The sequence below is a fragment of the Polyodon spathula genome, chromosome 12 (genome assembly GCF_017654505.1).
Source record: "Polyodon spathula isolate WHYD16114869_AA chromosome 12, ASM1765450v1, whole genome shotgun sequence".
Lineage (NCBI taxonomy): Eukaryota > Metazoa > Chordata > Actinopteri > Acipenseriformes > Polyodontidae > Polyodon > Polyodon spathula.
Window position 1 is genome coordinate 19,486,865 of NC_054545.1, and position 21,513 is coordinate 19,508,377.

At 38.0% G+C, this 21,513-nt stretch overlaps 1 protein-coding gene across 2 annotated transcripts in view; it reads left to right on the plus strand.

Moving 5' to 3' along the window:
- Positions 1-14,578, plus strand: part of susd6 (sushi domain containing 6) — a 46,660-nt gene extending 32,082 nt beyond the window's left edge. For both annotated transcript variants that reach the window (XM_041266081.1, XM_041266082.1), the window contains exons 3-6: positions 20-214; positions 4,134-4,272; positions 12,358-12,731; positions 12,926-14,578. In XM_041266081.1, the coding sequence (XP_041122015.1) occupies positions 20-214; positions 4,134-4,272; positions 12,358-12,731; positions 12,926-12,951 (734 nt within the window). In that variant the 3' untranslated portion in view covers positions 12,952-14,578. The remainder of the gene's footprint in view (positions 1-19; positions 215-4,133; positions 4,273-12,357; positions 12,732-12,925) is intronic.
- Positions 14,579-21,513: the final 6,935 nt, after the last annotated feature.

The window sequence follows — 21,513 nt, forward strand, 5'->3', positions numbered from 1 at the left end:
TTTTGTGTTTGTTTGACAGGATGTCAGCCGCCGTTTCAGCCGGAGAATGGAGGGTACAAATGCCACCCCTCACCTTGCCTCCAGCTGACGGAGGGCACTGTGATCGAGTATTTCTGTGATGAGGGCTACACGCTGAAGGAGGATTACAAATACCTAACCTGCGAGAACGGAGAGTGGAACACTGCCATGGAGATCAGCTGCAGGCTTGGCCAGGGTCAGTGCTGCTGCCACTCACTCAGCTTTTACCTTGCCTTTGTGTTGCCGTAGCAACGGATATACAGTAGAGTAGAACAAGAGGGCAGAAATAGAAGCTGTAAAAGTAAGTTTAGAATGGAAGGTAGGAAGCACTGTATGTTATAATGCATGGAATAGCCTACAAGGTTAAGTAGTTCATCTAAAACACTTGGAACATTTAAAAAAACAATTCGATTCTCCTATTAAACTAGACCCCCTAGGTGAAGGCAAATAGGTGCTAATGAGGGACCATCCTGGGCAGAACTGCTTTTTCTCATTCCTAAACTTGTCTTCTGTTTCTTATCCCAATTGGGCCCTTCTAATCCAGGTCTTGTTAAAATTAGTAATTAATGACACAGCTGAAAAAATTACAATTATGTGCTGGTCTAACCTTTCTAATTAAAGCTATCACAGTTCATAGCTGCCTAATCATGCTCTGTTAATATTTAACATGTCCTGCAAGGCAAAGCTTAAATGCTGCTTGTCAGAATCTCGTTGCAGTTTTTGCTCTGATAAACTCTAAATGTTGTGAACATGTGTTCTGCAGACATGTTGTATTAAAGTAAGTAATATGGGGTATCTGTTACTGTACTTATCATAACAGATCTCTACAGTGAAGCCGGCTCAGCAAAGTGGGATGGAAAAACTGTATGCAATGAATACCCTAACTTCTGAAAATGCTGATTTTGAGGTCTTTTCACACCAAGCGTGTCAGCATCTGGGCATTTTTTGACTCAGTCAAGTTGATTTCAATTACCGAACACGGCATTTTCTTAAAGAACAGAATTATATTGTTATAGCTGTCAGCCCAAGTACTGTAACAGCAGTACTATTTCATGATAACTCATTAATGGGGGTCTACTTAAATCGCAGTAAATTTACGTATTTTTCGTGGGTAGGTTATTGAATAAAATTAAAATTTCTCTGACGTTTTGTGGACCTGCTTATACATTAAATAAACCTAAGTAGACAATTTGACAATCAAAGCACTATAAAAGCCTAAAAATAGTGGTACAGTACAGTACTTGCTTTCTTACTAAAACAGAGTGCGGTCATTTGTTAAAGGCAAGCTTGCAACATCCCCCAGCAGTTGCTGCCGTCATTCTCTGTCTGTTATGGACTTGTCCATACATTGAGACTGCATGTCTGCATCCACTGAATTGGTTGGGAGTGTAAGGCAAAGCTTTGCCAAATTACACAGATGTGGAAATCGATTAGAAACAGTCCCAAAACTCTGTTAGCCAAGGGCATCTGGCATACTTTAATGAAGGCAATATATTCATTCAGCAGATTCCTTGTCATGTTATATGTCCCATCCAATAATTTATTTTATTAGTACTCAGTCAAAATAAAGAAAACGTGTCTGTACGGGTCTAAAATTCGAACTGTGTTTAAAAAGTAATAAGCAGGCTGTTTGAAGCGAGGCGGCTGTGCGAGATCGTACCTGCAGTGTAGTTACCTAGTTATTCAAGCACCCGGGTCGAGCAAGAATATTTGCGCCCCCTACCGTTTTTTTTCTTTTTCGACGTTATATGTGTTAGGATATGTATATGTATAGTGACATATAATATGTATTGTTTGTTGATATCAATACTGCCAATTTTTTTTTAGTAAATCTGTTAATTAAATAATAATAATAATAATAATAATAATAATAATAATAATAATAATAATAATAATAATAATAATAATGACGCCATCAATCATCACACACTCGAGCTGTCGACGCTGGGTAACTGTTTCGCTGCAGTCGTATTGAACTCTTGCCTCTGCACAATGATCATAATTAAGCATGCATATGACAACTTTCTGTTTTAGCGCTTGTAGTTTGATAACCATAAAATCAGAAATTAAAACCCAACATATTAACAGAAAGGCATGCAGTAGATCTTTCCATAATATGTTTTGTTGTGGGATGTATTATATTTTTTTCATGCCACACCTCAAAAGAAAGTTTGAAAAAATGTATAATCAATATTATTTATAAAACCAGCAAATGTTCACCTTTCTAAGCGATATAGAAAAATAATTAGAGTATACAGGAGATGTGCAATTTTCCAGCTGACCAGCTGTAAGACAACTGAAACTGGAAACATAATACTATCCTGCCACACAAGATGTTGAGCATATATTTATTTATTTATTTATTAATTATTCAAAAAGAAGAATCTTGCGAATACTGTATTGGTGAAGGAAAAAAAAAACTACCAATAAAAAACAGATAAATGACTACAGTAAAAATAATTATCCATTGTTTTAACACACACACAAACAAATAAAACAAACTAATAATAATTATAAAAAAAATAATAATGATAATATTGACACGACAGCTAAATAGGAATCCGATGTGGGCAAGTCATTTAGATTACTTTCGCTTCCGTCCATCTCCGTCCGGAAAACATTTTCAAAACAGGACATGAAATGAAAATGTATGTAATAAAAATAACAGTAGAAAAATAAGTAAGGGGCATCTCAGATGTCTGTTCAAAATCTTGTCTCAGTTGTCATCTCCTGCTCTGCAGCTGCACGCAATCAAACACACACAGCGGGGGAAACATTCCGAAAGAATAATAAAAAATACAAATAAAAACCCGGATATAACGGTGTTCTATTAAAAAAAAAAAAAAAAAAAAAAAAAAAAAAAAAAAAAACTATTAAAAAATAAATAAAAATGTAGACGACTAGTTGTTCCCAGTTTTAGCTTTCATATGACTTATAGATCAGCACTATTTGGCATCTGGAACGGGTGAAATGGACGTTTGAAATAGGTCAGTGCCACTACCATTCCCCATTGAACCGCAGGTCTAAACCAATTACATGGGGAGATTCACCGTATTCATGGCTATGACCCAATGAAAAACCAAGATTGGTGATTGGACATGAGATATGATAAGAAACGTCATCATGACTATATTCATGAAATTTTTGCGAGTCGGCAGCCTAATAAGTCTGCCACTTTTTTTCATTTTTCGCCCCCCACAGCTTGCGCCCTGTAATTTCACTTAAAAAAGGGAATCTTGTCATAACTTGTGATATGTTAATATGAACCGTCCACACGCACAAAGTGTGTGATGAGCTCCCGGAAATGCAGCCGCTTCGTGTGGAGATTGCCAGCGCTTTTGAATTGTACACAAATTCAGTTTCAGTTGTGTTTTTTTCTTTTGTCGATGTCATTCAGCTTTGAATTTTATGCAAATTTCGGTTCAGATTCTGTTAGAGGAAACCATAACCATTCCATTACTACAGATAGTCCCTGTCTTTCAGTAGCAGAAACAGAGAGGTTACTAGGTGATGCTGTTCTCATGCTTTTGGCAGTCAGAGTGGTAGCTGTTATGCAGAGGAGGTAACCACACCATAGTCATTAACACTGAATCTTAAATCAGTCAAGTCAAGGTGGTTGTTTTTTTAATGACTAAGATGCATCTGTTTCTGTACAGTTATTTATTTAATTGTCAAACATAAAGCAGTGCCATTGACATGTACCCCACTCAAGACTTAAAAACAAACCAAAAAAAAAAAAAAATGCTAGTAATTATTTGTTTTATGAAAAGTAGACCAGCTCTAAAAGAAATACAGTGCAATAGAATGACTTGCTCTTCTGCTGCACCCAATTACTCTTCTCTTACCTAGCCTTTGTGTTTGCCTTGTTAGTGGATATTTGTCAGAGTAGAACAAGAGGTTTGTATTGTTTTTAGTGAAATATTCTGTGTGTGTGTCAGCGTACCAGTTGCTGGTACACCTTTTGGGTGTATATTGACCTAAGTTAGCTGGTGTCTGTGGGTGGGAAGGTGGGTGTGCAGACAAATGGATGGAGCTGATGAATCTCTCCTTTGTCAGTGTGAGATGTGCAGGAATGTTGAAGGTTACCTCTGATTTTGTCCCCATGTCTCTTCTAGATAAAGATCAGCGCTCATCTCTGGAGGTGCCCACACTCTCTATCGTTGCCACGACCGCAAGCTCTGTGGCCCTCATCCTCCTGCTCGTGGTCCTGTTTGTTCTGCTGCAACCGAAACTCAAATCTTTCCATGACAGCAGGTGAGTGAGGGCCCAGAAGGCTGCTTCAGTACCAGGGGTCGCAGGACAAATGGCCTTTGATCATTCAGAAAATGAATTTCTACCAGTGGTAATCGCTACCAGGGTTTAATGGCTTTTTCTGCTCTTTGCTATTCTCCACAGCATCTTTCAAAACAATGTCTTACAAAATACTTTCATAAATCTGACCTGTTGTGTACTGCCATTCGCTATATAAATAAAAATAAATTGTATTTTAATTTTGTAACATTACATCTCGTACTACGCTAGGTCAAAGAAGGTTCCCAGTTTTCTTGCCTTGCAGGAAATTTGTGACACTGCAATGTCATCAATGAGGGGAGCAGCTGGTCTGTTACTAAGCAGGCCCTGAAGAGATGGGGTCAATTTCACTCTTCAGGGGAAATTACCATGAAATGACCTTTAACCTAATGTACAGCTGTGGCCATAAAGTTTGCATCACCCTATAGAATTAACAAATTTTAATTCATAAAGTCGAATGAAACCTGCTGAATAATGTTACGTTAACATATTGAATTACATACCGCTTTGTAGTTTTCATATAATTAACGAAAAAACGCACACATTGAAAAATGCAACTTTTCAAAATCTAACATTAAATACCGCTTTATCAGGACACCTCGGGAGATGTAAAAATATCCTGAATAAGCACCTGTCCCAATTAAACGAGAGGCATTTGAGACTACCTTAGTCACACTTTTTTGTTTCTAAATGAAAAAAAAATTAAAATTAAATCACATCACATTGTGATTAAATGTTAAACACAAGCTGCCCAGAGCTGTGTTGTCCTCTGATGCTGTAGCTATGGTGTGTAGGGGGTTGCATGGTCAGACTGCAGTGTGCAAAAGAAGCAGGCAGCTGACTAAATTTATTATTAAAAAAAAAAAAAAAACATTAAACAAAGTGACGTCAGTGTTAACAACATTTGTTGTATTTTATCGTAACCGTACTTGGCAGAGGGTCTTAACATAGGGTAAATCGTCTTTAGGACTATTAGTCATAGGGCTAATCCGACGTGACTGACATAGATAATAATACCGAATGTCCCATCTGAGTAAAAACACATTGAATGTCACTAGGTTCAGAAGGAACAACAAATATCCATGTCTTCCTTGTTTTATCAGTACAAATATGTCCATGTACAATCTTATCATGTTATATGTAATAGAACCTCATATACGTAATATAATATATATCACATAAGATATATATATAATATATATATATAATATCTAATATATATATATATATATCAAAGCACGTTTGTTGATTCATTACAACTATGTTAATGCAGCAGTTAGGGTTGAACTAATTGCCACAAAAGTAAGGAAATGTGGCATTAGGATTTTTAGCCCTAACTCTCCATTCCCACCCCCACACATGCAGCCAAAGGAGCAAGACAACATAAGCAAAACAGCAGACTGTCTTCATCAGATAAGACACAGAACATGCAACTCTTTCCAGATGATACATCCATCATCGTGGTCCACCGGTACTGTAGCAATAGATATACACATACACTTCAACACATAGACATCCACTTCAGGCTGCAGAACCAGATCAACTTTACAAAAATAGAACTATATTTGCAGCCCACGTTTGGTATGAAGAGATGGCTGCCAAGTGCACTTAGAGGGTCGTCAACCATAAGCCAGGCTGAAATTTCTCACATATGTCATGTGCTGCTAAGAAGGAATTTAATTGGTTAGCTACCACTCCTCTGACTTAAGATAGAAAGGGGAGATTTGAAGTAGGCCTAAAATTGTTCAGGGTTTGGGGATCAGGAGTAGATTTTTTAAGCCATGGTCATACTGTAGCAACTTTGAAGGAATTAGGAACAGTGCCAGATAAGATTGAGCTGTTAATAATATTGAAGGCAGTATGTGACAAAGTGACAAACTTCACGTGCAAGTAAAATGTAGTAATATGTGAGCACGGGGAATTGCACTTTTTAATTCACATGCTGGGATTCAAGTGAATAATTAATTGGTAATTGAATCCCAGCACAACAGTATATATAGATGCACGTTGTCACATACTCGCGGTTGGGTGTTCGGTGAGTGGAGAACGGGAGAGAGAGGGTAGGAGAATTAAATATTTCAATTGCTATTACGTGCTGGTGGGACCAGCACGATACTTGTTTATTTAAAACTCACCTTGTTTGTGTGTCTAGCTGCTCACCGTTTTTTATTAAGTATTAGTCCGTTTTTGTTTGTCTGTTTTATTTTGGCTACCAGTGCCGTGTCCTGTTTCTGTTTTCGTGTTTAAACGTTTTATTTACAATAAACCGGCGCAAGCAAGCGTCGTCATCATTTCACATCATCTGTCTTTGTGTTCATTCCTTTTCCTGGGTCTGACGCCGCCCACTTCGGCCGTCTCTGTGACACAGTACCATTCATTTCGATCAGTCAATTCATTTCGATTCAGTCAATCAAATCTAGTTAATTAATTAAAACGAGAGTCAAAAGTGTGGTCTGGCATAGCAGAACCCAGACACATCACTGGCGTAGCTGAACCTAGACCCATCACTGGCGTAGCTGAACCTAGACCCATCACTGGCGTAGCTGAACCTAGACCCATCACTGGCATAGCAGAACCCAAACACATCACTGGTACAGCAGAGCCCAGACACATCACTGGTACACAGAGCCCAGACACATCACTGGTACAGCGGAGCCCAGACACATCACTGGTACAGCGGAGCCCAGACACATCACTGGTACAGCGGAGCCCAGACACATCACTGGTACAGCGGAGCCCAGACACATCACTGGTACAGCGGAGCCCAGACACATCACTGGCATAGCGGAACCCAAACACATCACTGGTACAACAGAGCCCAGACACATCACTGGTACACAGAGCCCAGAAACATCACTGGTACAGCGGAGCCCAGACACATCACTGGTACACAGAGCCCAGACACATCACTGGTACACAGAGCCCAGACACATCACTGGTACACAGAGCCCAGACACATCACTGGTACACAGAGCCCAGACACATCACTGGTACACAGAGCCCAGACACATCACTAGTACAGCGGAGCCCAGACACATCACTGGTACAGCGGAGCCCAGACACATCACTGGTACAGCGGAGCCCAGACACATCACTGGTACAGCAGAGCCCAGACACATCACTGGTATATAAGAACATAAGAAAGTTTACAAACGAGAGGAGGCCATTCGGCCCATCTTGCTCGTTTGGTTGTTAGTAGCTTATTGATCCCAGAATCTCATCAAGCAGCTTCTTGAAGGATCCCAGGTTGTCAGCTTCAACAACATTACTGGGGAGTTGATTCCAGACCCTCACAATTCTCTGTGTAAAAAAGTGCCTCCTATTTTCTGTTCTAAATGCCCCTTTGTCTAATCTCCATTTGTGACCCCTGGTCCTTGTTTCTTTTTTCAGGTCGAAAAAGTCCCTTGGGTCGACATTGTCAATACCTTTTAGAATTTTGAATGCTTGAATTAGGTCGCCGCGTAGTCTTCTTTGTTCAAGACTGAACAGATTCAATTCTTTTAGCCTGTCTGCATATGACATGCCGTTTAAGCCCGGAATAATTCTGGTCGCTCTTCTTTGCACTCTTTCTAGAGCAGCAATATCTTTTTTATAGCGAGGTGACCAGAACTGAACACAATATTCAAGATGAGGTCTTACTAGTGCATTGTACAGTTTTAACATTACTTCCCTTGATTTAAATTCAACACTTTTCACAATGTATCCGAGCATCTTGTTAGCCTTTTTTATAGCTTCCCCACATTGTCTAGATGAAGACATTTATGAGTCAACAAAAACTCCTAGGTCTTTTTCATAGATTCCTTCTTCAATTTCAGTATCTCCCATATGATATTTATAATGTACATTTTTATTTCCTGCGTGCAGTACCTTACACTTTTCTCTATTAAATGTAATTTGCCATGTGTCTGCCCAGTTCTGAATCTTGTCTAGATCATTTTGAATGACCTTTTCTGCTGCAACAGTGTTTGCCACCCCTCCTATTTTTGTGTCGTCTGCAAATTTAACAAGTTTGCTTACTATACCAGAATCTAAATCATTAATGTAGATTAGGAATAGCAGAGGACCTAATATTGATCCCTGTGGTACTCCACTGGTTACCACACTCCATTCTGAGGTTTTTCCTCTAATCAGTACTTTCTGTTTTCTACATGTTAACCACTCCCTAATCCATGTACATGTGTTTCTTTGAATCCCAACTGCGTTCAGTTTGAGAATTAATCTTTTGTGCGGGACTTTGTCAAAAGCTTTCTGGAAATCTAAATAAAGCATGTCATATGCTTTGCAATTATCCATTATCGATGTTGCATCCTCAAAAAAATCAAGCAAGTTAGTTAGACACGATCTCCCTTTCCTAAAACCATGTTGACTGTCTCCCAGGACCCTGTTACCATATAGGTAATTTTCCATTTTGGATCTTATTATAGTTTCCATAAGTTTGCATATAATAGAAGTCAGGCTTACTGGTCTGTAGTTACCTGGTTCAGTTTTGTTTCTCTTTTTGTGGATCGGTATTACGTTTGCAATTTTCCAGTCTGTCAGTACCACTCCTGTGTCAAGAGACTGCTGCATGATCTTGGTTAGCAGTTTGTAAATAACTTCTTTAATTTCTTTGAGTACTATTGGGAGGATCTCATCCGGCCCAGGGGATTTGTTTATTTTAAGAGCTCCTAGTCCCTTTAACACTTCTGCCTTGGTTATGCTAAAGTTATTTAAAACTGGATAGGAACTGGATGACATGTGGGGCATGTTGTCAGTATCTTCCTTTGTAAAAACTTGTGAAAAGTAATCATTTAATATATTTGCTACGATTTTGCCATTTGTATCTCTTAGGCATTTAACCTCCTCTTTGAATGTTCTCTTGCTGTTGTAATATTGGAAAAACATTTTGGAATTGGTTTTATCTCCCTTAGCAATGTTCATTTCTATTTCTCTCTTGGCCTTTCTAACTTCCTGTTTGCAGTTCCGTGTACTCTTTCTGTGTACTTTCTTTTTGGTCCTTTTTTAATGCTCTGTAAAGTGCCTTTTTTCGCTGAATATTTTTTTTAATTGATCTGTTAAACCATTTTGGCAATTTAGTTTTACATTTAAATTTGTCTACATTAGGGATGTAATTGTTTTGCGCCTGTAGTACTACATTTTTGAAGAACAACCATCCTTTTTCTGTGGGTGTTTTCTCTATTTTACTCCAATCTACATCTGTTAGTCTCTGTTTCATACCTTCATAGTTTGCTTTTCTAAAATTGTAAACCTTAGCTTTAGTCTTTACTTTTGGGGTTTTAAAAAACACTTCAAATGAGACCATGCTGTGGTCTGAGTTTGCCTATGGTTCTCTGACCTCTGTTTTAGTTATTCTGTCTTTGTTATTTGAAAAGACTAAATCAAGGCATGCCTCCCCTCTAGTCGGTGCCTTGACAAATTGTGTTAGGAAGCAGTTTTGTTTTGTCAATTTGTCATTTCCACCATTTCAGTTTCATTCTTCGTGCTACCCACCAGGTTTTCCCATTTTATATGGGGAAAGTTGAAATCCCCCATTAGTATGGCTTCTCCTTTGCTACACGCATTTCTAATGTCATTGTATAAGAGATTATTTTGCTCACCGTCTGAATCTGGCGGTCTATAGCATGCTGCTATTATTATGCCCTTTGAATTTTTGTGCGTTATTCTGACCCATATTGATTCGGCTTTATTTTCTTTGTCCAGGTTTAACCCCTGGGCTTCAAGACTGTTTCTTATGTATAGCGCTACCCCTCCTCCTCTTCTGTCCTGCCTGTCTTTCTTATACAGTGTATACCCACAAATATTATATTCGTCCCCATCACTCTCAGACAACCAAGTTTCAGTAACACCTATCACATCATAGTTACCTGTTAGTGCAGTAACTTCAAGTTCTAGAATTTTGTTTCTGATACTTCTAGCATTTAGATAAATACATTTAATGGTTGTCTTACCTGAGTTGCAGAGTACAGCAGAGCCCAGACACATCACTAGCATAGCAGAGCCCAGACACATCACTGGCATAGCAGAGCCCAGACACATCACTGGCATAGCCGAACCCAGACACATTACTGGCATAGCAGAGCCCAGACACATCACTGGTACTGCAGAGCCCAGACACATCACTGGTACTGCAGAGCCCAGACACATTACTGGTACAGCAGAGCCCAGACACATCACTGGCATAGCCGGACCTAAATCTGATTGAGAATCTTTGGTATGAGTTGAAGAAGGCTGTGCACAGAGAAGTCCTCGGAATTTGAATGAACTGGAACAATTTTGCGTTGAAGAATGGTCAAAAATCACTAAAGAATCATGCCAAAAGCTCACTGACAAATATCCTAATAGTTTAAAAGAGGTTATTATTGCTAAAGGTGCCTCAACTAGCTATTAATTTCATTTTCCTTGTCAGGGTATGAATACTTTTGAATTAGAATTTTTTGAGTTTTGCAAAAATAAATAAATACAAATTGCTGAAATAAATAATTGTAGACGTCTAACTTTTTTTTTCCTCATTTACAAAAGCAAAACCTTTGCTACAAAAGATTTTTCCTAAAATTCTTTGTTTTCCAAAAATTTCTAGAAATTATAAATTTCCATTGGGGTATGTAAACTTTGACTACAACTGTGTATGTATAGATAGATAGATAGATAGATAGAAGGCTCATAGTTAACCTATATTTGGTAGTATTTTGCTACCCAAAACTCGTAATTTGCTACAATTTTTTTATGCAGTAGCATTTTTCTGATACCTTACGCTGCAGTATATGAGCGACCCTGAGTATTAGTATTAGTTTTTCTAAACACGTACATTATCTTTCATAAAGTGGGAAACCATTGCTAATAGAGCTTCCCAATAGATGACTGAGGTTTGAACTGCCCCATGTAGATACGCGCAAGGCACACAATGCAAATCGTATTGGACAGTGGAGTTCAAATACTCACAGTACAGAACAACATGGATATAATTTTAAGGTATGAAGTTTCTTTTATAGACAAAAAGTAAAATTTTAAATAACTATAAAAATACTGTGATGTTTTAAGGTAGCAGACAATGACTTAACAGGATATTAAGTTTATTCACTGTCTTACTCTGTCATGGAGAATGTCGGCTCCAGGTTTATTATAATGTTAACCCTGGTTTCACCCATGCTCAAAATGAACACAAAGAAAAAAAACAGGTGCACATAGCTATAGCTTTACAGTGATCCAAGTCACAGCTTCCTTGTTTTATCAGTACAAATAGTAGGCAAAATATAGTCTTGAGGGGCATTAGTTTATCTGTCTGTTTTCTTTTTATAATAGATTATCAATACATTGCATACTTCTCCTGTTTCACTAGTGAAACATGTGCTTTAACTATAAATTATATATTTGTAATATAATATATGGTCTATATATGTTATCTATTATATATATGGTCTATATATATAACCTCTTCCTGTAGAAATCCATGTTTGGAGAAAACTGGACTGCAACTCCCATTTGAAAATCAATATCCATAGCAATATATTAAGGGGGGTGAATACTTACTATAGACACTGTACATCCCAGACAGTAAATGACAGTGTATGGTGGCAGGCAAGATAAGCAGTTGCTGTTTACTTTTATTCTATGTTTTTGTTGGCACAGGCTTTGTACAGTTTAATATTTATACAGTTTTAAGTACATATAGTGAAAATATAAATTTGTAAAAGCTGTCTTGTATTGTTTGCATTTAATGTATTTATGTTCACAGTTAGACAGCATTTTGAATTGTGTTTACTACATACTTTGTTTATAAAGTACTGATTGTCACTTGGAGTCCATTAGAAGTGGAGTGCACCCCTGTGTGTGTGTGTGTGTGTGTGTTTTTTTTTTTTTAATTGTCTCAATTCTAAAATTATAGGTTATGCAAATCTTTTTGCTGTAGTACCAGATATCCTGTTTTTTAAAATGAAAATGCATGCTTGCTAAAACATATTTCTTTGAAAGTCATAGACCGGAGACAGTAAATTCATGCACATGGTACAGGGCTGATGGTGATCCTCACCTGTCCTTTGTGCCTCTCTTCAGACGTGACCCTGGAGTGTCTGGAGATCCTGTTTCCATCGTAGTGGGGGGTGTCCAGGTGGCTCTGCCTTCATATGAGGAGGCTGTGTACGGCAGCGGGGGGGCCACCGTCCCCCCAGCCGAGTCCCGGGTGCAGATTGTGCTGTCGGAGGACTCCCCCACTGAGGCACACACCCTGGGACAAGCTGAGGGGAGCCAGGCCACCGGCTTTCAGTGCTCGGAGACGGTGCTGGTGCACCCACCCCCCCCTCCCTCCTCCTCCTCCTCCTCCTCCTGGGCTAGCGCAGCAGCAGCCGCCCATCCTCAACAGCGAGACTCTGAGAGCAGCGACGAACACAGCCTGCTGTCCCTCAGCTGCACAGAGGATTTCGCTGATGGCAAGTGTTAACTCTTTTGAAATGTGCTTTTAAGTGTCTTTCCTTCATTCAGTCACGTCTCAAGTTGTACCGAAGTCGCATCATGTGGCCCAAATGGCTTTTTTGCAGAAGTGAACTTCATCTCACAATTTAATGTGTAGGGAAAATGCCAACTTCTGCCTCTAATCTAATATTTGTTTTTCCTTCTTTTGCAGATATTCCTTTGTTAAAGGAAGCATGAAGCCAGCTGCCTTTATTTAGGCTTTCCCCCTCGCCACTATCTGTGCAGTCCCTCCTGGGCTGTGCGCTCTGAAGCCTTTATCCCCTCCCCCAATCCCAGCCAGCCACAGCCTCCCATCCAAAGGACTGCACAGAGATGGATTCCCCAGTGTGATTTACTCATGTACATGCAGAGCACTTCCTGCATGACCAGGCTTTGGTGGGCCTGCTTACCCCACTGATAGATGCAGTTTTTCAGCAAACCAGCAGTGAGCGGTTTAACACAGAGACCATGTGAAGGACAGGCTTTAAGTAGAGAGATTCCTTGTATCTGGGTTTGTTTAACACGCATGCAGCTCTGTGTGCACAGTAGTGACTGTAGATTATATACCTTTACTTACTGACACATGTACTCACACTTCACAAACGCAGACACACGAAATAAACATTCACAATTATTCACACTAAATAAAGTTAATAATTATTCACAATATGCTCACAGACCTTACACAAAGCATTAAACACAAGTGCACATATAATTCTTAAAGATATTTGCACACTTAGCACTGACGCAAGCATGCACACCGCACACATTCACTCCTCATACAGCCAAGCTTGCACAGAGCTGCAAAGCAAGTTAGTATCTCTGGGTCCATTGCAATAAACTAAAACAAGCGTACTAACTGGGCATGATCCTGTGGTTAGCACAGAGCATGGTACTAAACTAGTATGCAACTTAATACCAATTGCAGCAAATGAAGTAGGTCAAGATAGTTCCCAGCTGCGTATTAAAGATCTTCTCAATTGCAACAAACCCCTAAGTAACTGCTGTTGCCCTCTAGATTATACTAAAACACATTACTAAGTTAGTCCAGCAATTTCTGTAGAACAAATATGAAAAATCTCAAAATATACTGCCAACTTTTATGAAACTGAACTATTCATAACCAAAAATTATATTATTTGAAAAAAAAATCATGTGTCAAAACGTTTTGAACAAAACCAGTTTCATCTTTCTTCAACTTATTTTATAAATAAAGGGCTTATTTTATATATATATATATTCGTATGAGCTTAACATGCAGCCTACAGCACTCGGTATTCCCAGGTGGTCTCCCATCCAAGTACTAACAAAGCCCAAATATTGCTATGCTTAAGCATTGTATGGTAAGTTTGATTTGAAGAGCTTTTTGCCGTCGGAGACGTTGCCCAGGGGTCACTACAAGGAAGTAGCTCTTCTTGACCCCTGCTTATTTTATAAATAATACATAATTCCAGTAGGACTTTCTAGTGTCTCTGCTTTCAGCCTCTTCCACAGACTTTTTAAAATTTGCTGCTGTATCTGACAGCCTTTCGGGGAAGGCAGCATTTGGACATCCTCCAAAGTTTCAACAAAATCTTTTATACACTCTGAAATAAAGTTTCACCGTTGTATAATGTTGCACACGACTACTGGCCATGATTACGTTTGTATGGCTGTACTGAGAAATTAAGCTTTTAAATAGGCTACACCTGACATACGTAATTGGAATTTCTGATTCAATTTACACCTTTTATAGTCTACAATACACCTTTGGTCTCATAAACAAATGTGTTTGTTTTCTGTGTGAATTAAATAAGGACTAATAAAAGTTTTGTTTAACCTCTAACTTCAGCTTCATTCATTTTAGTGGTGTTTTAGGAAAATTAGATTATACCTGTGAGTTTGGTTTAAGAAAATAGGAAAATATTCTTATGCAATTTAGCCTTAGTATTTACTTTCGTATGTGAATACATTTCCATGCATAATATTCTGAAGTTTAAAAAAAAAATGAAATTAAAAAACAATAATAATTAAAATAAGATTCTTAAAAAAATAAATAAATAAATAAATCTTGTTGCGGAAAATGACACTCTTAAAATATAATTCGCTGGAACTATTCACTTAGATTTCAGTTCCTGTTTTCTAGCTAGCACCCCTAGAGCTTACTCCTTACTCCTGTACTAAAGCTGGGGATCAGCTCGCCTCCAACTTTGTTCCACATCTTTTTTCGTTGCAATTGGTACTAAGTAAGTACGCAGCTGGGGATGATCACAAGATAGTACCGTATTAGCTAGTCCACAGCTCTACTAAATCTACAAGTTCATTGCAATTGTAGTAGTAGTAGTAGTTGCAGTAGTAGTAGCAGTTTATTTATATATATATATATATATATATATATATATATATATATATATATATATATATATATATAATATGATCAGGCTGGTATCCAACAATCCTTGTTTTCTGATGAGTCTTCTCATTCTACCTTCTTTAACTGTCCATATATTTCCCAGTGCTGGAGAGTTTTGTGTTTGACAAAGAGAGGCAGACTTCCAAACCTGCCATTGCTGTCTGGAGGGGCTGCGCTGCAAACACATCTTTCAGCTTTTGTGTTCAATTAAAGATCAGTTCTAGGTTAAGAAAGGGAATCGTTTGCTTGTGGGAGTCAGTTTTTGTGTTTCTTGAATATCTTCTGCAATCTGTTTTGAAATCCATCCATCTCTCTCTCTCTCTCTTTCTCTCTCTCTCTCTGCCCCCCCCCCCACTGGTTCTGTGTGTGAAGGTGGTGAGCAGAGACCCTGGAGCCTGTGCCTCGAGGGAGGGGTATGGGAGTAAGATGAGATTTGAAATGACCTGCACAAGCGAGTTGGAGCTCTGTAGTGGCTGAACAGCACGCTCTGCTGAGCTGCTTCCACGAAGCTTAGTTACCATTAGTCTTGGCCTACTCTACTAGTCAGTTCAATTGGGCTCTGTGAAACTAAACGATCTTCATAAAATGTATTAGTGTAGATTTTGTAAACCAACTTTTTTTATTTTTTATTTAAACATTGGTCTACAAAAACGACAGTATTACATTTTCTTCCCATTTTATGTTATGGAATAACTGTGGTCTTTGTTACTCAAGTGGTTTCTACTGCAGATTGCCTTTGAACCCACCCCACACAACATGGAAACTAAAAAAGAAGCACTGGAACATTAGACTCCTTTCACAAGCACAGAGTTGTCAAAAAAAAAAAAAAATGTGTTCTGTTATTTTGCATTTTACTCCTCCCCCCACGCTGCACAGCACGCCAGAATGCATCTGTTTAGATAAATTATTATTATTATTATTATTGTACCCAAACAACAAAAAACAACAACAATAACAATAATAATTATTATTATTATATAATTACCACCTAATAATAATAATAATAATAATAATATTGTTGTTTGTTATTATAAATATTATTTCTGCTCATGCTATTCTTGCTTCTCAGGGCTTGAGATGGGCTCGCAAGATTGATGATCTTTTGTGTGTTTGTTTTGTTTTCATGTATATTTGAAATTGTGTGCTTTGGCCAAACAAATGTCATCTTTAGGTCCTCAGGCTGGCTCAGGTTGACTGTAGTGTCACAGTGGGTCAGCTGGTTTTACATTGTTTTGACTGCCAGGGAATTGTTGAAGGCAAACCGATTCAATGTTGCCTTAAATTCTGAATGTACATTATGCAGAAATAAGGATTCATTTGCCGTGTTTACTGATGGATTTGTTCATTTTTGTTTGTTTTGTCTATGCAGAAATGTTGTCAGTATACTGGCAAAAAAGAGAATTTATACAGCCTCCGAAAACATTGATGTAAAGTGCTACAGATGTACAATATTATTCTAAATTGTGGACACACATGCAATTCCCTAATGCTGGGGTGCACAACATATGGCCCGCTGACTGCTTTAATCCGGCCAGTATGCATTTCAATATATTAAGAGAAAAACAGGCCTACTTTGCAGGAAAAAAGTACTGTAATTTTCCAATTAACACAGTGTGTTTTGGTTATTTATAAAATGTGTTACAATGCCCCCTTGTGTTAGAAAATCACCACCAAACGTTCTAATTGTATTTGTAGCTAACCATATAGTTTGGCGTTCATTATGCGTCACCACACTCATCAGTATGAGAGCCAACAGCGTTTAAACGAAAGTTTCATATATTTTGGTACAGACTGATTTACTCATACAGCTTCCTGGAATTTAAAAAAACAAAAAATCACCAGTATAGATCGGAAGACAAAGGAATTTAAACTAAAAAAAAAAAAAAAAAAAAAAAAAAAAAAAAGTGCACAGGCCTACCTGAAGAGGTTTGTGATACAGTCTCGGTGAGTGAATCTCCAAACATGTCTCTGTCAAAGCCAAGCACCAGTAAAGAGAGAAAAATAGATCTCGAACACTGGAAATTTAATGCAGAGTGGACAGAAAAAGAGTTTTATGTTGAATCCAAGCCTGGTGTCCCTACATGTTTCATTTGTCTCAAATCTGTTGCAGTTGCCAAAGAATATAATATACGCTGCCGTTATGACACAAAACATATAAAATACAAAGAATTGCTTGGAGAAGGGCTAACAAAAAAAAAAAAAGAGTCTCAAGAGGATCAGCAAGAGGTTTTTGGACGAAAGAAAAAAGTCAGAAGCGGCTATGATTGTAAGTTTCAAAATTGCCCAGCTCGTTGCTAAATCATCACATCCATATACCAATGGGGAATTTGTAAAAGACTGCTTGATGGAAATATGTGATATCGTTTGCAGGGAAGACTTATTTAAGAACGTTTGTTTTTCCAGAATGTGTATGCAGTGACACATAGCAGACATGTCTGAAAATAGCTATGATCAGATAAAAAGCAAAGGCAAAGATTTTGTTTATTTTTCTGCCGTTCTGGATGAACGCACCAATGCGACTGATACAGCTCAACTTTTCATTTTCATTTGTGGCGTCACAGAAACATTTGAAGTGCACCAGGAACTGGCATCACTTGCTTCTCTGCAAGGCCGACCACTGGCATTGACATTTTTAATGCTTTTAAGAAAGCTGTTGAAGATTTAGATATGCAGTGGGATAAATTGTCGGGTGTGACAACTATGGTTGGCGAGCCTAACGGCTTTATAGTTTGTTTAAGAAGCACATGGGGGATCGAGCTGCACTGCTGAAGCACCGTCACTGCATAATACACCAGGAGGCATTGTGTGCTAAATACTTGAAGTTTAAAGAAATTATGCCATTTGTTGTATCGACAATTAACTTAATTCGTGCACGAGCTTTGAATTACGTCAACGTTCTTTACCACACTGAAGTTAGATGTCTTGACCGTGGCAGCGTTCTACATAGATTCTGCACTGCAAAATGAAATCTTTTCTGCAAGAGAAGGGAAGAGATACGTCCATCATGGAAAACAGTGATTGGATTGCAGATCTTGCTTTTTTGACGGCTATCACAGGGCATTTAAACGTTTTAAACCTGAAGTTACAGGGGAGTCAGCATCTCATTTGTGATTTGTTTGAGGCAGTGTGTGCATTTGAAATTAAAGCTTTTTGCAAACCAGCTTGAGAACGGGCATCTGGCACACTTCACAGCATGTGAAGAAGCCTTTCGTGGTAAGACATACAACTGGAACAGTCATGCAAGTGTCCTGAAAGAACTTCAAGGGGTGTTTGCCAAAAGATTCGAGCAGCTCAGGAGTGAGAAAGTCTCATTTATGCTCTTCGTCGACCCCTTCTCTGTTGATGCAGAAAGTGTACCTGACGATCTCCAACTTGAAGTTATTGAACTGCAGTGTTCCACTTCGCTAAGGGCCAAACACAAGGAAGTGCCTCTCCTAGAATTCTACAAATCACTGGACCACAACACGTTTCCCAATGTCCGCAGAGGCACTTTGAAATTAATCTCCTTGTTTGGAAACACTTATCACTGTGAACAGGTCTGTTCCCTTATGAACCTGAAAAAGTCACACCTGAGAACAAGACTGACTGATGACAACCTGCATGCCATGCTTAGAGTAGCCACCACTTCACTGGAGCCCAATATCATTGACATTGTGTCTGAAAAACGCTGCAACATCTCCCACTGACCCCAATGCTTCTCAGAGTGCACCCCAGAGTGAATGTGAGTACTATAAAACAGCATATGTTCGTAATAAATTACAATAGTTAAAAACAGTGGTGTAAATAATGTCATATATATAGAATATACTTGTCATCAAGTTTACATACACCAATATAAGGGTAAGGGTGTGTGTTATATAAACAATAATAATGATATAAGGACATTCCCATACATTGGGGTATGTAAACACTTTTTGGCCCTTGGACAGTTGTCTTTGTTCAGATCTGGCCTTCACAAAAAAACAAGTTGTGCACCCCTGCCCTAATACAAAATAATAGCCAAAAGCCAATAATCGTAATGAGAAACCAGGCCGCTTTTTTATTTTAGTCCAAGAACCTAAAAATAAAGATTATTATTATTATTGTTATAATATTATTATTATTGTTATTATTATTATTATTATTATTAGTATTATTATTATTATTATTATTATTATTATATTGTAACCTTTACAAAGAGAATCATGTTATATTGACGATTGTGTGTGTCCAGAATGCTGTTGTACACTGTCTGCAACGGTGTGTCATTGCTCCTATTTCATAATCTAGTTGCCATTAAAAGACATATCTGCAAATGGTACAAGCAATTTATAAACAAAAAATGAACTGGGGTTAACTACACAGAAAAATGACATGTCAAATTAAAATGTTGTAATGAATGCTGTACAGAATGTTAATCTTTTTCCTTGATTGTTTTGGTTTTCTCTTGGACCTGTACATTGCAATGGGTGTGAAGATAGTATTTTAATATTTGTATAGTTTAATTTAATTCTACTATGTATATAACTATTTCTAATTAAAAGTTTCTTTTGATGTGTTCTTGTGTGCCATGTTTTCTTTTATTGTATAAGTGATTGCCTGTGTTTTTCACTGTGTGTGGAGCCATTTGTGACTCAGTTGTATTTGATAATATAATTTAAAGAAACCTTTTAAAAAATGGGATTGATTTGTCACTAGCTGTTTTTTTTGTTGTGTAAGAGAGGTGGTGTATAATGTCTCAGGTAATCTTGCTACTGAATTTTCACACAACCGGTGCTAGTATGAACTGCGGATGTATTTCCTGACTGGAAAGTAAACAGGGGAGAGGTAAAAAATGAAGGAATCATTTATTGCACTGAAGAATGGAACTTACAGTTTCACAAATATTTGGAGATAAAGGACAAGGCCTGTAGATGGTAAAAATGTGCATTCAAACTTGAGTAATATCTGGTATTTATAATGGTTTAGATGCAGATTGTGCTTTTAACTAACTGTAATGCCAACTACACCACTAATAAGTTGTTTATTCTTGTTATATTATCAATACTTTAAAGGACAATACTAAAGTCACAACTGTAATTGAAATGAAAGGAGTTGAAATTAAAGGTACCCATGGCCCAACACTCATCCTAAATGCACTGCCTGGCAACTTTATTTGGACCTGTACATAATTGAGTTAGGCCACTGAGACATGCCCCTCATCTGGACAATGCCATATCCAGTTACAGCTCCTAATACCATGGCTAGGATGTGTATGTACAATAGAGCCTATAAACAAGCTAGCGTTTAGAAGAGTAAACCCACATTTAAATGCTCAAGGAATTCAAGATTCTATGCAAGAGTTTCTCTCTCAAAATTGTCACATTTCACCCCTTAAAAATTATGTTCAGCGGAAACCATAACCAAGGTATGGGATAACTATTGTTTTCTGCCATTGTGTGCACATACAGTATTGCTTGCAAATATGCCACAGGTCTTACATTTGTAAAAATGATCTGGATAGACTATCAAGCTGATGTAGATAATCCAACTTCAGGCTGGTATTGAGTGTGTCTCACAAGGGCACGATTGTTGCAGCTTCTCGGGCAATGGATGTTTACAAGTGCCATTTTTTTTTTTTGTGGTGTGTGTTTTGGGTAACTAGTGCTTGTGTAATTACAATGAGGAGGCTGTGTGGTCCAGTGGTTAAAGAAAAGGGCTTGTAAACAAGAGGGCCCCAGTTCAAATCCTGGCTCACTCACTGGGTGAGACTTAAGTGACTAGTCTCTGTAAGACTCCTTGGTTAAAGGAGTCTGCTAAGTAGTATTCTCAAGTATTCTTAATTCACCCAAGCCTAATGTGAGCCTAGACTGCTTTGGAGTCAAAACACAGAAAAAATCTGAATAAATTCCATTGCAAAGAATCTGGTTTTCTGTCAATCAATTATCCAAACAGAGCTAGAGCCTGGCATTTGGACAGGAATATACTTTCTTATTTGAATATCATTAGTGAAACTAACTACAGTAACACAATTATTGCAAAAGGGAAAATGCCAGCCTGTAAAAAAAAAACAAAAAAAAAACAGACAACTAAGCAGCTTTCTGTTTCCAATTTCATGATATAGTCACTAAAGCATTGGTTCTCAAAGCTGATACAGTAATAAAACTGATGGAATGGATGAGTTTAAGTTATTACAATCTACTGATAGACTCTGGGGTGTCTGTTTTGGTGCCATTTATAAACATGTATTTGTGTATCATTTTACTGTATATTTTAGAATATGCAGTTTACAGCTAGAGTGCAGGAGAGGTTTCCCTTATAAAGTTCCAAATTAGTTTTCATCTTTTATTTATGCAACGTTTTACAAGTGAAGTAACTGGGAAGGCGTTTCCTCCTTGTGTGGGTGATGA